Below are 14,420 nucleotides of genomic sequence, written 5' to 3'. Positions count from 1 at the left end.
CTTTGTATCATGACCCATGGTGCACGCTGCACTTCAGCACCCGAGGTCACCATCTGCTTTGGAATACCCATGGCTCTGAGCTTTTGTTCCTGGTTTTTGCCCCGAAACTGGCTTGTGACCCTGAGCAAGTCATTTCACTTCTGTGTCAGTTATGAAATGTGCCGGTGGTGTTTGCCTCTCCCCTGCAAGCTGCCAACAAAACCACAGATGACAAGAATTACTCATTGTTATTAGTAATACTTTCACCTCACACCAGAAATCCTGCATTACCCTGAGGTCAGGTCCATGCTACCATTCAACAGAAACTTCCTTCATCCTTTTCTCCTTTCAGCTACCCTTATTTTTACTGCTACCTACAACCTGCTCTCTCAGTTCTCCATAGCTACTGGCATGATCCTCTGCCAAATTCCTGAATGTGACAGGGTTACAAAGTGCCAAGTGAGAAGGAAATAAAAACCTTCTAGGAAGTGGGGAGTGGTGGGAGGACAACAGAGGAGGGCTTTGCAAAGGGCATTTGGGTGATGTTGGTCCCTGGTTGTTTCTTCACTTCACGCTTTTCCACTGAAAATTGCTGCTGACATACCTAAGGGTTGGTGCCAGCAGTACTGGAAAACCTAGCAGAAGACTTAAAGAGGAAAATACTCCAAATTGTAGTCTTTAGTTAAGGATGGAAATTGTTTTTTGTACAGCACTATGGGGGAAAAGCAGTTATGTGGTCTGCTACTGCCACTCTGAACTGCTGTGAAGAAAAGTGGTTTGATGGCTTGTCTCTGCAGCACCAGACCAGCAAGCTCTGGGGAAACTTTTCGCTTCTGTAACAGCAAACAAGTTGAATGTGCAGATGCACTTTTAGACTGCAGCTACTGTAATGTTTACTGCCTTTTTCCAGAGGCAGGAGTTATTGCAGTCATCTCCTGGGTACAACAGATATAGGTGTCACTTACAAGCCTGTAGGTTCTGTTTGTCAAGCCCATAGTAAAACAAAGAAAGTGACACAGACTTCCTAGGAAGATGGGCAGTCCCCTTGCTTCAGTCAGCAGTGTCATCAGGCTAGCATGGTTTTCTAATGCAGAACACCATGATCAGTTCTTCCTGATGGAAAACTGTGGTCTTGCCAAGCTTCCTATGTTATTGTGGCTCACTTATTGCTGTTTAGAAGGTTCATGCCTGAATCCAGAAATTCAAACGAATACCTTATTTAAAAATTTCTGAATTCCAAGCTACAACATAATAATTTATTTCTAAAATTAATTTATTTTTGACACTGGCACTTCCAGCACAGGATAGATAAGAAAGGCAGAAGTATTGGAGCAAAGGAGGAGAGAAAGTATAGAAGAAGGAAGGGGGATTAGCCGAGGCAATAGGTGACTTTAAGTTTTGCACATCCTTTTTTTCTACTAATGCCAGTGAGCTCCATCAGCCTGAGCTTTCAGCTGGTGAAGTCTGTGTGTGGTAATACAAGAGTTTTAACACTGTGTGTGACACACAATTGGGCTAGAAATGGTTGTTTCTCCTTTGTATCCCTTTCAAAAATTGGAAGACAAATTTGCTGTCTACAAATGAGAGCATACTGGAATGAAGTATTGATTGTAATTTTAAAATGTACCTTTTTTTTTTTTTCATACCTTACAGCTAGTGCTGTAAAAAATCCCTATTGAAAAGAAAAAGGACTCAGGATTCAGTAGGTTTGTAAGTCAGCATTGATCAAGACGTACCTGCAAGAGCTCATCATGTCAGGTCTTGCTGCCACTTCTAATCAGATGATTGGAAAGTGTTTGCACATAATGAATATAGTTTCACTCTTCAGACAGAAAGTCTTTGATCTCAGTAGTTTCTCAATTTAAGCAGAAATCAGAATATGATGTAAAATTGACACATAGCTGTGGAACTTTCCTTCTGAAGTTGTGTCCATCCCTTCCTTTTATTTCCAGGATTAACCGAAGGCAGATCTTTTCTAGCTGTTGCGTTTGTAACTCAGTTTATACCATATGTCTCTCCTGCACTATCCCAACAGAAAAGCAGTCGGTTTTATCACTTTGGGGGTTCTTGCTTATCTTTTGTTTGCTTTTTTTGTTTCTTTTCTGCACCTGCCCAGTTGAGCCAGTTGATGCCCGCCCCGCTGCAGACAGAGGACTCACCACACGACCAGGTATAGAACTTGCATGGCTTTTACCTAACCTGTGTTTTCCCAGCATGTGTGTGGTCTGCTCGAGCTCAGATGATCACCTTTTCTTTGGTGTAACCCTCTCCTAAAATGCAATGTTATGTCCTGAACCGGGACCTAGTATTTGAGGCATGAGTTGACACACACAGGCCACGTCAGTGGTGTCTTTATCACGGGTGTTCAGTACGTGTGCGTGCAAAGGGAGTGGGACTCAGAGCTGGCACTCACGTCAAGTTGTCATCCCTGGCAGCAAGAAAGCTTTGGCAGATGTAAGATGCAGTAGCCACAGTACCCCAGAGTGCAGAGAGCACTTTTAATTTAGGAACATATGATAGGAGTACCATATTCTCGATGCAAGTATACTGTTCTGTGTAAATCATGGCTAATAAAGAATTCATCTATACCATTTTAGAAGTGCAGGGTACATCAAGATCTTTTTGCAGTGATACTTATCTTAGCTAATTCCAAACATCTAAAAATTGACACGTATATTCTCACCCTGGATTCAGTGAAGACACCTCTAGACAGTTATCCATGCCATAGTAGGGTAGAAAGAGGTGAGTATTTGTCTTCCTGTTGAATTCAGATGTGGCTAACTCAACTCAGGTTGCAAATGCTTAGAGTTGTGAGATAATTCAGATTTCAAAAGGAAAAGATTGCTTTTCATACTATTTTTTTTTTGCTTCCTAGGTTGTTTTTCCCTCATCTCTGTTTAGGAATATCTAGAAATGGATGATTCCAGTGATTGCAAACAAACTTTGATTTCAGATTACTTTTCAACAAACAGTGAGATTAGATGAGTTTATTTTAGGGTCAGAGTTATTTCATTGTCACATCTCTTTTTTATTTTTTTTTTCTTCAGATCAAGCTGATCAATCTATCTTATTTCTCCCTTCATCTTTTCCTCTAAACTTCTATTGGAAAGCATTACGGGCAACACCTTAGCATGTTTAAATCTCTCCCCATACCACTGGTATTTACTGACTCCGGCAAACGCTACAGTGTGGAGTGAATTAAGACCATATCTTACAGCAGTTGGGAGGTACGTCAAGGCTGGCCAGGTGGTGTGTTCCTAGCATTGTTTTAGGAGTCTGATACTGGTGTTTAGAGCCTTACTTCATTCCACAAAGAGAGCCTGGAAGCTGGTAGAGTTCCTGTAGTATTAAAGTTTGTAATTGCTAACCTTTTTACTTTCAGTCTTTGTGAAAAATCTCCTGGTAGGAGGCCCATATTTATTACTAAAGGTTATTCTTTCCTCCCTTCTGTTGCCATACACACACACACACACAAGTGACAGAAATCACTGGTGTCACTTTCTAGGGAAAGGATTTTCTCATACTGCAGCACCCTAGTTTCAGAAGGAAATGTGTTTTTAAGGCCATTGTGTCAGAGCACTTTGTTGGTTGGGGTGATACAAATAGTGCAAGAAGCATGCCCGACATAGGTCATGAGTGGTCTTTGTTAATGTGTGTGATAGACTGTTAAGGAGAGGTAGAAATATTTCAACATGATCGTTACAACTTGAAACTCCCAGCAGATACAGGAAATATTACACTATGAAGAGCACATGGAATAAAAGTAATGCCACCAAGGGGCCTTTGTGCCACTCACTGCGTTTTAGCACAGTTTAAGTGGTGCCAGGGCTCTCGTGTTCTGCTTTTGGTGTAGAGACTGAATCCCTCGGGACAGGCAGGGATGCACGCTGCATTCCTGCGTGAAGACAGTCACTTCACTAGAGAGGCTGAAATCTCGCTGTTGTGCCTGCCTTCCAAACTTCACAGCATCAAATTTCTTAGATTTGTATATAAAATAAAGATTTTACCCCATTACAGTACTGGTAAATATATTGTAACAGGAAACAAAACATATTTCCTTCACCATTTCTGGTAGACCTTCATCCTTACATCTTTAATCACCGTGCCCAGATTTCTGCAAATTAGTTCTTAGTGAGAGAAATTCTGTCAGTACATGCCCACCTGATTTTCCATCATCTTTTGAAAGTAATTTATCTGCCCAAGTATTTCAATTTAACAAAAAGCTGGTACCGGTCTGAGTAGCTGTCACAAACTAGGAATTGTGGAAAGCACACGGACGGTTAATTAAACAGTGTGAAATACTAAGGAGTTCTGACAGTTTTAAAATTACTGTACTTTAAAATTGTTTTACTTGCTAATTATAAATAAAACATCTATGTTAGAGTTTCAAAGAAGAAAAGTGATACTTTTTTTCTGCAGTCACTGTCCTTTTAGAGTAGTCAGTTGGTATTCTTTAGGAAAAAATAATCTGGACAATGAGGATATTATTACAGAATGGAAAGTATTAGCAGGGGAGCTGGAGGCAGATTAACACACACAGCTGCTTGTAACTTTTTGTTTTGTTTTAATTGCCTGCATTCCTGTTGATTTCCCGAAAGCTTTGCCACTGTCACAGTCTTGACTTTTCAGTTTGTGCTTCTGCTTGTCTTGCTGAAGTGAACTGGGTGGTTACCAGCTTCTTCAAGGTTAAAATACCTTGTCATGTCAACCTGCAATAGTCCAAGCCTGGGCTTATGATCAATTGAATGTTTTTAGGTGTTCAAAGTCACTGAAGAAAATTGTCTCTTGAAGGACCAACACAAGTACACAGGCACATGTCCTTTTTTCCTTTTTCCATTATCTTGTTACTGGTTTTCATCCACATGACGTTCTTACAACGATCACTACATTTTTCTTAACAACAAATCTAGATCATGTGGATGATACTTGTCTCCTTCCTGAAAGAGAGGTCATTTGGTCACGGTACAGAAGGGAAAAGTAGGTACTTAGTTTGTGATATCTGGGATAACTACAGTTTTGGTACTTCAGCACATCATTCTCCCTCTTTCAAAAGAAACAAACAAAAACTTTGAAAAGAGGCAGGAAATGTGAAGAGTTGGCCAATCTATAAAGCAGTAAAGCTTATGAGTAGGACCAAGTTTAAAGTGTTTACTAAAATTCAAGGCCAGAGTTGTTCAAATCTGTAGCTCTGCTGCACTCCACCTTGACTAGCAGCAGCTGAAGCTTGAATTTGAGTCTGACTTATATCAGTCCCAAGGGGAGAATAATTTGTGGGGAATCCTTATTTCCTAGTATAAATATAACATCTGCATGATTCACACTGGTATATGAAAAGGAGTCCAATGCTCCACATTTTGCTTCCCTTTTTAATCCACAAATGGGGGAACAAAAATAAGAATTATGCCTAAATCTCTCTCCTCTCATCTCCTTCCTCAAAAGGAAGTAAACAGAGGTAATAAAAAGGTAAAAGGGAAGGAAAATATCTAGAGAGCAGTCATCAGTGAGCTGTATTTTTTCATACAGCCTGAGATGTTAAGGCATTTTTGGCATGTTCCTGCCATTTCTGAATTGCTCCATACGGGGAGACAACTAAAAGGATTCAGTCCAGCCTGAAAACTTCCATAGGAAGAGCTGCAAATATGAGGGATACCGCTTTAGTTGATAGCCTAGCTGTAAGAACTTTTTCAATAGTGTCTCCTTGCCCATTCCTCAGAGGTCACTTTTTCATGATAAATATTTAATATCTTGCAGCTGAATATTGGGTAATTATTAGTAACTTTGTTCTGTTTATTTGTAGAAAGAGACATAAAGGTATATATAAAACAGTCCAGATACTCATAAAAAAGTTCCCTATTACTCGTGTTAACCCAGCAGTCTGATTTATGGAAATTGAGTAAAGATTAGAAAATTTGCCATCAGAATGGATGTTGCCTAATATCAGCAGATTTTCTGAAGTTCGAGGATAGAGAAGAAAAAACGGTGCTCTGTACAGGGTAAATCGTATTCACATCTGTTGCACAGTTGCAGCTGTAATTACACTGCTAACAGCTAAAATTATATCACTAACAGGATGCCCACAGTTCACATTGCAAGGAGATTATGAAGTTAATTGTGTTATTTTCTTCCACATAGTGTGGTTTGGTGGTTTGTTTTTTTCTATGTTCTCCCAACCCTTTGTCAGTAGATTGTTTTGTAAACATTCAGTAATTCTGAGGAGAGCTTGGACATAAAGCTGCTTCTGTGTCTCTGGCCCTTCTGCCAGTAAATCATGATATCTCTTAGTTCTATTACATATTGTAGGAGGCTGAGAGATTTTTTTATATATGGTTGCAGAGGCTCTGAAGCCTAATGACTGTTCTGCAGAATCATTAGCACATATGCTGCACTCTGTACAATGTCAGGGCATAGAGCGGCTTAGGGAATTATTTATGATTTTCCTGACAGAAATTGCCAGGTCTTTTTCTGGTCTTGGTGATGTTAGTTCAATACTGTTGTCTTAAACTAACTGTCTGCAGCTACCAACTAAAAATCCGTAGTAGATTTTTTTAATTATATAGTTAACTGTGAATGCAGTTCTATATGCATCTGCTCAGCATATGTATTGATATGCCAGAAAAAGATCACCAAATTTTACTTGTTTTGATTATTGATTTTTACACACCTGTAAATTATCTCTGGTCTTCTAGAAAATATTTTTTTCAAAGTAAGTTCTAGCAAGATTTTTTTCTTTAAAAATATATATCTTAAAAATTCAAAGGAATTTAAGAATTTAAAGTATTCTCTTTAAAATAAGATTGAAAAGCTTCTAAACAAACAAACAACAACAACAAAAAAAGTTTGCACTTCTTTACTGCTTTCTCCAGTTTGAGAGTCCCGTAGTCATCCATGAAGTAAAAACAAACCACCATTTTACTAACTTCCATGAAGAGACAAGAAAGTTTTGTATCTTAAAATTACTTCTCCTCACTGATATTTCAGTTATCTTTACAAAAGTGAGTATATAATCTTCATTTTATGCATGAAACAGCTGAAATGACCTTCACAGAGTGATAGAGTCTTACGGAAGTAATAGTTGTACTTCTAGAAAGAACTTGAAGTCGTCTTCCCAGATAGTTGTTCAAACACTTCATTCTTTTCCATCCAGCCTTTTTTTTTTTTTTAATGCAGTTTTACCCAGGGAAAGCTGTTTACTACATTTATAGCAGACCCTCGTTCCACAAATCTTCTCTTTTTCTTAACACCACTCAAAATACAGTTCATTGACACAGAGTTAAATTTTCCTGAATTCTGTCCTCCTTTCTATTGCTCAAACCATTTTCAAATGTGCTACTTTTTTTTCCCCTCTATGTAGAGACCATCAAATTCTGGCAATTTCAGCTATGCTTCACTTGGAAGTTTGATTTTTAGCTCTAAAAGTACTTGGAAGACCACACACAAAACTAAGATTGTTTCACATCCTTGCAAAACAAAGTCACAACGTCTTGCTAGGCTGTTATTTAACCAGTAGGTCAACCAGTCACAGACAGCGTAGTAGATAATATACACCTAAGTACTTCCTTGGTAGAATTCATTGTATCATGTTTATTTTTCCTTTGTAAAGCCTAAATATATATTTAAAGAAACACAAGACCTTATCTGTGTGAGAGTAAAATGTTCCTCAAAGCAGCTGCTTTGTTTGTATTTCATCTGAGTAGTTATAAACTCCGTGTTTGGAGTTGGGTTTTTTTGTTTGCTTTTTTTTCCCTTTAAGTGCAAGGAGCAATTAAGGTTGTAAACGCTGCTCTGTGATGTTTGGAATATAGGGGTGTGTGTGTGTATGTATGCATATGTATAAACGTGTGTATATATAAAAACAGTTAACATTGCTAATTAACAAAAATACCATTAAAAGGCCATCATTCGAGAAACCTAATTATTCAAGAGCAAAGCAAGAAAAAACATAGAATCTTATTTTCTGTTACATATACAGTAAGTCAGCACACATTTATTGTTAGAAAATTGTTTTATTTTATGAAAGTATAATCTTAACTAGCTCATTATGTTGGATTTTTCGGGATGTTTTTAATACTGTGGTTTTGATGGCTAAATAGTTTTGTCAGTTTTGCTACAAAGATGCAAGTTAAAATATTTACCAGGTGAATTGTAGCATTTTAAAATTAAAGTAATTAGGAGTGCAACTCCCTAAAGATAGTATGTAATTTAGAAGAAAAAGCACTAATAATTATCATTATTTGTGAGTTTGCAGTGAGGCTGTTACTCTCATTTTTCTTCTTTTATTTTGGCTTTTGTGTTCGAATTGTGTATTTTAGACTTGATAGTGGAAAAAAAACACATCATTTTGAGTAAGGATTAAGGATCTTGTTTTATAGTTAACTTCTATTTGTGTTCTTGTCTTCCTTGCAAGCGTATAGCAGTCTTAGCTGTTTGCTGCTTGCATCCTACCTGATTCATATTGATAAAATTTTTAGAAAGACCCAGAAGTTTTTTCGTTCTTCAGTTACTACCTTTGAAAACTAAATCTTTGACTTTAGCATGTGTGTCTAAATATGTATTTACCAGGACAGGAAAGTGTATGAACTGGAAACAAAGAGAAGTTTTGTTCAGTAGAAGGTCTCAATTCTGCAATGTAGCATGGTAGAAAGGCAGTTTTTAACTCCATGTTTAATTGTCTTGTACCAAATATTTAATTGATTCTAGTGCAGAGTCATTGTTTTCTTACTATATAATCAGTTGCTTTCGGAAGAGCACCAGTTTACCCTCATTGCACTTCTTAAAGTCTTTTTTCTTCCCTTCTAAGGGAGATAGGAGGAAGAAAAAAATTTCTATTAGGTTTGTTAGTGCAATAGAAGTTTATTCTCTTTCTGACCAAAAAAGTGCTAGCTGCCAAAGGCAAGTTTTAGAAAGTGAAACAATATTTAACTGTGTAATAAGAAGTCCTGTTTTGTGTTCAGATCCCATGGCATTTTTTTGGTTTGGTGTATAAGGTCAAGTAGACCACCAGACCTTGATCGTATTAGCCCAAAGCAAAAAATTTTCTGCCTGATCTCCACAGATTGTTTAGCCTGCTGCATCCTGGAAGCACAGTAGTAGCCTGGAAGTGCAGCTCCCTCTCTATTGGGAATGGAAGAAGGGAAGGGAAGCGTCCAAGAAATGTGGCTTCAGGGAAGCCTGAGGGTTTGATCTCATGTTTTAGCAGCAGATGAGCCTACTGGTGAACTTAATATCCTCTGTCATGCTGTAGCTTATTGCTGTGAAGGCTATTGACCTGTTCTGCCACCAAATGCTGCTCTAATTCCTGCCTGTGGTGTTTGGCTCCATTTAACTGAAGCTAACAAAAACCTACTGTCTAAGCTATCATAGCTCACTTCCAATAAAAGTGGTTAGAGCCCAAGAGCAGAGGTACCCAAGCCTGTCATCCTCCCTCTGGCGGTGGTGCATACAGGATGCTTAGAGATTTCACCTCTGCCATATTACTCCTAGCACATCCACTGAGCTTTTGGCAGCCAGCATGTGATAGACTTCCAGGACTGGAAATTGTATTTTACCATTGCATTTAGTATCCCTAGATGAACCTTTCTTCTTTGCATTTGTTCATTCGTATTTTGAATGTTCTTATTATTTGTGCCAGTGAGTTCCACAGTCCAATTTTGCATTGCACCAGATTATATATACATACTTTTCTTTTGTTAGTTTTTAATCTGCTGTGTCATAACCATGTCGGCGTTCTTTACTTTCGTTGGAGAAATAATGATTAGTCATTTCCTATATATTTTCTCCATGTTGCTCACAGTTGCATAGATATCTGTATTGTTCCCCCTCATTTATCTTTTTCCAGTCTGGGGACTCGTGATTTGTCTGGTCCTTCATTGTACAGAAACCATTCCATGTCAGTGATTGTCCCCCTGCTTTGTATCTTTTCTAGTTCTTCTGTCTTTGTTTGTGGTGGGCTGACCAGAAGTGGTAGCTGTATTTAAAATGAAGTTGCATCATTTATATGGTGGTGTAATGACGTTTTCTGTTTTCTCTGTTCCTTCACAATTATTCCTGTCTTTCTCTTCACCTTTCTGACTGCCAATAAGCCAAGTGCCCGCAGAGAATTATCCGCAGTGACTCCAAGGTCTCTGTCCTGGGTGGACCAGAGCCAGTGTAGAGCCCATTGTGTATGTATAGTTAGGGCTGTTTATCCCTGTGTGCACCACTTTACATTGTACCAACATTAAATATCCTTTCCCTTTTATTGTGCACTCAGAATTTGTAATACCCTTCTGCAGTTCTTTGCAGCTGGTTTTACTTTGACTATTTTATTTTTATTTTTTGTCAATAAACTTTGTCCCTGCACCATTCACTCCCTTATCTGGATCACTTTTACAAACAGCACAGCACAGATCCTTGTGGGACCCTGCTGGTAACCTTCCTCCATTGTGAAAAATGGCCGTGTGTTTACACTTTGTTTCATCTCTTTTAATCAGCTGTGGGAAGTCATATAGGACTTTCGCTCTTAATCCTTGCCGTCTCAGCTTCTGCCACAGCTTTGATGAGGGATCTTATCAACCTCCTTTTGGAAAGCAAGATTTCCTGAAAGCCAGCTCATCTTTCCCATGTCCTTGCTAGCTTGTTAGTGACCTCCAAGAGATTGGGGAGCAGGACTTCTCTCTACAAAACACAAGTTGATTCTTCACCAATATATTTCATATATGTATGTATATGCTCTAATCAATATTTGTATCTTAAATGGATCTGTCAGCTGTAGCAAACACGTTGTGCAGTTCCCGAGGTCCTTGCCCTGGGGGAGTTTCCTCAAGGTGGTTTGGCCAGCACGTCTGAGGGGCAGCCGGTGGGGCCATGGAGAGCAGCAAGCACCAGGGAGCCAGCCTCCTCTCCAGCTGCTTCAGCCACGGGCAGAGAACCAAGTCCCAGGAAAGCCCTTTCCCCCCAGATACTTAAACTATGCGAAACACTGCTGTTCCACTCTTGTTTTCCCCCTTTTAATTCTAATAACAAAAAGACAGAAGGTTTGAAGAGGTGAGCCTCGGTGTGGCCAGATACACATTCTCATTTTCTTCGCTTCCTGTTGACGCAGGTGTAGGGGCTATTTTGAGATGATGCTCAAAGGAGAGTGAATTGTATTCTTAGTTTGGAAAACTAACCATAGCTGCTTCAAGTATAGAAAATTAAACCTCTTTTCAGGCACCATGTGGGTTTTATTTCCTTCATCTTCATTTCCTCCTGCGTTTCATTGACAGAACATCATGGTTTGTTTTCAAGCTGCAGTTCCTTAAGTACTCAACTGTTCTTGCATTTAGAAATGGCCTCATATATACATGTCATAATATACTTGTCAGTAGTGTAATGTGGCATCAAAAATCAGATGCTTAATAAAAGAAGAAAGGTCTTTTAAGGAATAAAACATTCCTTAAAAAGAAGACACTTACTAAAGTAGAATTTATGGGGCAGTTGGACTCTTCAAGAAAATAACCATAAATACTTTACCACATGAAGATTATTCTTGTTTTCACCTTCATATGCAAGGAAAAAAAATGGAGAAAAAAAAAAAGAAAAGCAAGATCATTGCTTTAGAATGGGATTGTCAGTACAGTCTGGAGAAGTTCTTGGGAAGGTCTGTTCTCACTGTCTCATAATATAAAAGTAAATCAGCATTTAATGGAAAAAAATGCTCATTCAAAAGCAATAAAAGGGGAATAATGATTTCATTCAGTGCTGCTTCAGATTGTGGCACATGGAAGTCTTCAGGAATTTCTTGACAGTCCAGAGCGGTGGTGGAGCACAAGAGCTGTCAGTAGTGCTGAGGATTTTAGAACAGATTTTCCCTCTGCATCAGAGCTTAAGGTCAACCCAAATATTAAGAATCATTTGGGGCAATAAAATGCTAAAATAAATATAGACAAGGAATGTGAAACAGTTTGTCCTTATCACATTAGACAGGGTGAGGAAATAACTTCTTATAAACACCATGCTTCTGCAGTGTTTGTACCTCCAAGAAATATAAATGTCAATCAGTTGCACTGAGAAGGAAAATAACTAGCTATGTGAATATCCATATGTTCTCTACAAGCCAGAGCCAGCTTTTCAGGACAAAACATTCATAGATACACATAGAGGATGCACTGCTCAGCTGTTGTATGTCTGGCTCATTTTCCTAAGGCTGTTTTCCAGGAGGAAATCCTGCCCTTCTTTTCCAGTTAGGCAAGTGCAGCATCTCTCCTTTGCACCCTTAAGGATGGAACAGGACTGCAAACTATAATTAAAATCACTACAAGCTGTGGTTACTTGGTTTACTGTATCCTTCTAATCAAGAGATGGAGTTACCATGTCTCAGGCAGAAGTCAGTTCTGAGCAGTCTGAAATATAAAAACAAATAAGAACTCTGTAAACTGCACCAACATTATAGGATGTTATTTAGGCTTGTTTGCGCATACGATATGGGCTTGCAAGAAACAAGAAAATAGAATATCTGGGGTTTCCCACCTCGCACCATGGGTATGTGTTTTTTTCCTCACAGCAGCCTGAGCTTAGCGAAGAGAACAGTTTTGGCCTGAACACTAAATTTTCATGACATTGCTAAAGAGGCTATCAGAGCAGATCCACCTGCATCCTATGAGCCGGTTCAGGAGATCACTGTTGGTCCCCAGCAGCTTAATTCTTGCTGTGTTCTGTACTGAAAGCCTTTGATGCTTGTACCAACATAGCTGCAGTGAATTAAGGAACATTAACGGGGAGAAATTTTACCAGCTCGTTCTGTGTCACCTCAGTGACTGAAGCATCAGACGTACCTCACGTTCCTCCCAGTTCCCTTTCACGCTGCATCACACCTCCTCTGTGTGAATGATACATCGCTGTGTGCCCTCGTAGTGGTGGAGGTAAGCAGAGGGTAACTGAATCGATGACTTTAACCAATTGTCTTTGCGGTGCAATGCAGGTTCTGGGTTGACCAATGTTAAAACAGAAGAGATATCTGAAGTCAAGATGGATGCAGAGTTCCGACATGACTCAGGATATGAAGTGCATCATCAAAAGCTGGTGAGTGAAAAAATGGTCCTTTCTGCATGTGTGTTTTGATTAAATCCTGAATGTGTGGGTCAAATACGGCCATGTTTCCCCTGAGTGATGTGGATGCTGAAATCGCCAACAGAAAGGTTCCATGTGAACAGATGATGATTCTTCTGGTTCTCTCTTAAATGGAAGTAAAGCTGGAATAATTTCAGCAGAGAAGATAGAAAGCCATTAAGTCTCACGTGAGAGGAAATTCTGGCCGTTTCTACCCTTGCACTGCCATGTGGTCAGATGTGGTCATTTGGGCAACACCTGTCCCACTGTCTTTCTGTCACCATCACATAACTTAAGTGAAGAGAAAGGAAAATGCTAAATAAGTTAAAACAAACAAACAAAAACTCATGGAAATGCAGCATGGTGCAGCAAGAACTAGTGTAACACCGTTTCAGGAATAGATTCTTTTTCTGTCAAAATAGATGGAGGTGGTGCATGAAGGAGCTGAACTCCATGGAGCATAACCTCTGGCAAGATCCTGTGCTTTGGCATAAGAGGATACTGGCCTTAGTTTTGTCTATCTGTGTGTTTTGTTCTGTAAGGTATATTAAATTATTAACAGATTAAGGGCAAATAGGAGCAAAATACTGTTCCTCATTTGAACTGTGTTTCTTATGAACACAAAAATAACAACCAAAAGCAATGGAAGTAAGAATAAGCATCAGTTCCTTAATAAGTAATGAAGAACCCATACAGCAACGTTAGCTGTAAACCTTTTCTGCCTTCTCTTTTGTAAAGGTATATTACACGATGAGATTTCAGTTCTGTGACTTTCTATATCCTTATATTAAACTTGAAAGCTTTTTTTCTTAATATATTCTTAAAGCTAAGTAGTGCTGAAAATTAAAATTAACATGGGACTTAAATTTGCATTTGAACTAGGCAATCACTGTGTGAAAAGATATTCTGCCATCTCTTTGATGCTGAGAACTGAGAATTCCCAGTTTGATGAGCTAATCCAAAATGCATTAGCACTAATTTGGGAAATTCTGACGTGCTTAGCTCAGATGAGTTAAACACACTGGTGGAGTAAACCCATGCAAGTTTACTGAAGGGAAGGAACTTGCAGAAATGCATTTTTAGCCACTTGCTCGTTAGTTATCGATCCCGTGTCACACGCACTTCCCCACGGCGACCTTCAACATTTAAGTGGTTTGATGCAGGCACTTTGGAGCTGCCAACTGCCCTTCCTGTGGTAGCTGATGGGGAGTGCATTGTAATCCATGCACCCGGGCAATCCACATCATGCTTAAAGTGGGACCTTTCAAGCTTTTTGAAGCATTTAATGCCGTGCTTCTTACCGATAGCTACAACCATTATTTAAAAATCAGCAAGCTGTCCTCTCGGTTATCTGTTCAATTGAGACTGAGCAAGGA

At 39.1% G+C, this 14,420-nt stretch overlaps 1 protein-coding gene and 1 long non-coding RNA gene across 5 annotated transcripts in view; one reads left to right on the top strand and one right to left on the bottom strand.

Annotated features, from left to right (window-relative positions):
* The window catches only part of LOC121079285 (amyloid beta precursor protein), a 216,464-nt gene that overhangs the window by 192,091 nt on the left and 9,953 nt on the right, over nucleotides 1-14,420 (top strand). For 2 of the 4 annotated variants that reach the window (XM_040576333.1, XM_040576351.1), the window contains 2 exons: nucleotides 2,096-2,149; nucleotides 12,917-13,017. In XM_040576333.1, coding sequence (XP_040432267.1) covers nucleotides 2,096-2,149; nucleotides 12,917-13,017 — 155 coding nt within the window. The remainder of the gene's footprint in view (nucleotides 1-2,095; nucleotides 2,150-12,916; nucleotides 13,018-14,420) is intronic. The other 2 variants (XM_040576361.1, XM_040576342.1) reach the window with 1 other exon arrangement.
* LOC121079312 lies at nucleotides 2,605-12,902 on the bottom strand. Its single transcript, XR_005824968.1, has 2 exons — nucleotides 12,771-12,902; nucleotides 2,605-12,338 (listed from the first exon to the last, which is right to left on the bottom strand). It is a non-coding gene; the product is annotated as an uncharacterized LOC121079312 (long non-coding RNA).

This window comes from Cygnus olor, chromosome 1, assembly GCF_009769625.2.
Source record: "Cygnus olor isolate bCygOlo1 chromosome 1, bCygOlo1.pri.v2, whole genome shotgun sequence".
In the NCBI taxonomy this organism is placed as follows: Eukaryota; Metazoa; Chordata; class Aves; order Anseriformes; family Anatidae; genus Cygnus; species Cygnus olor.
This window is presented reverse-complemented; position numbering and strand designations above follow the sequence as displayed.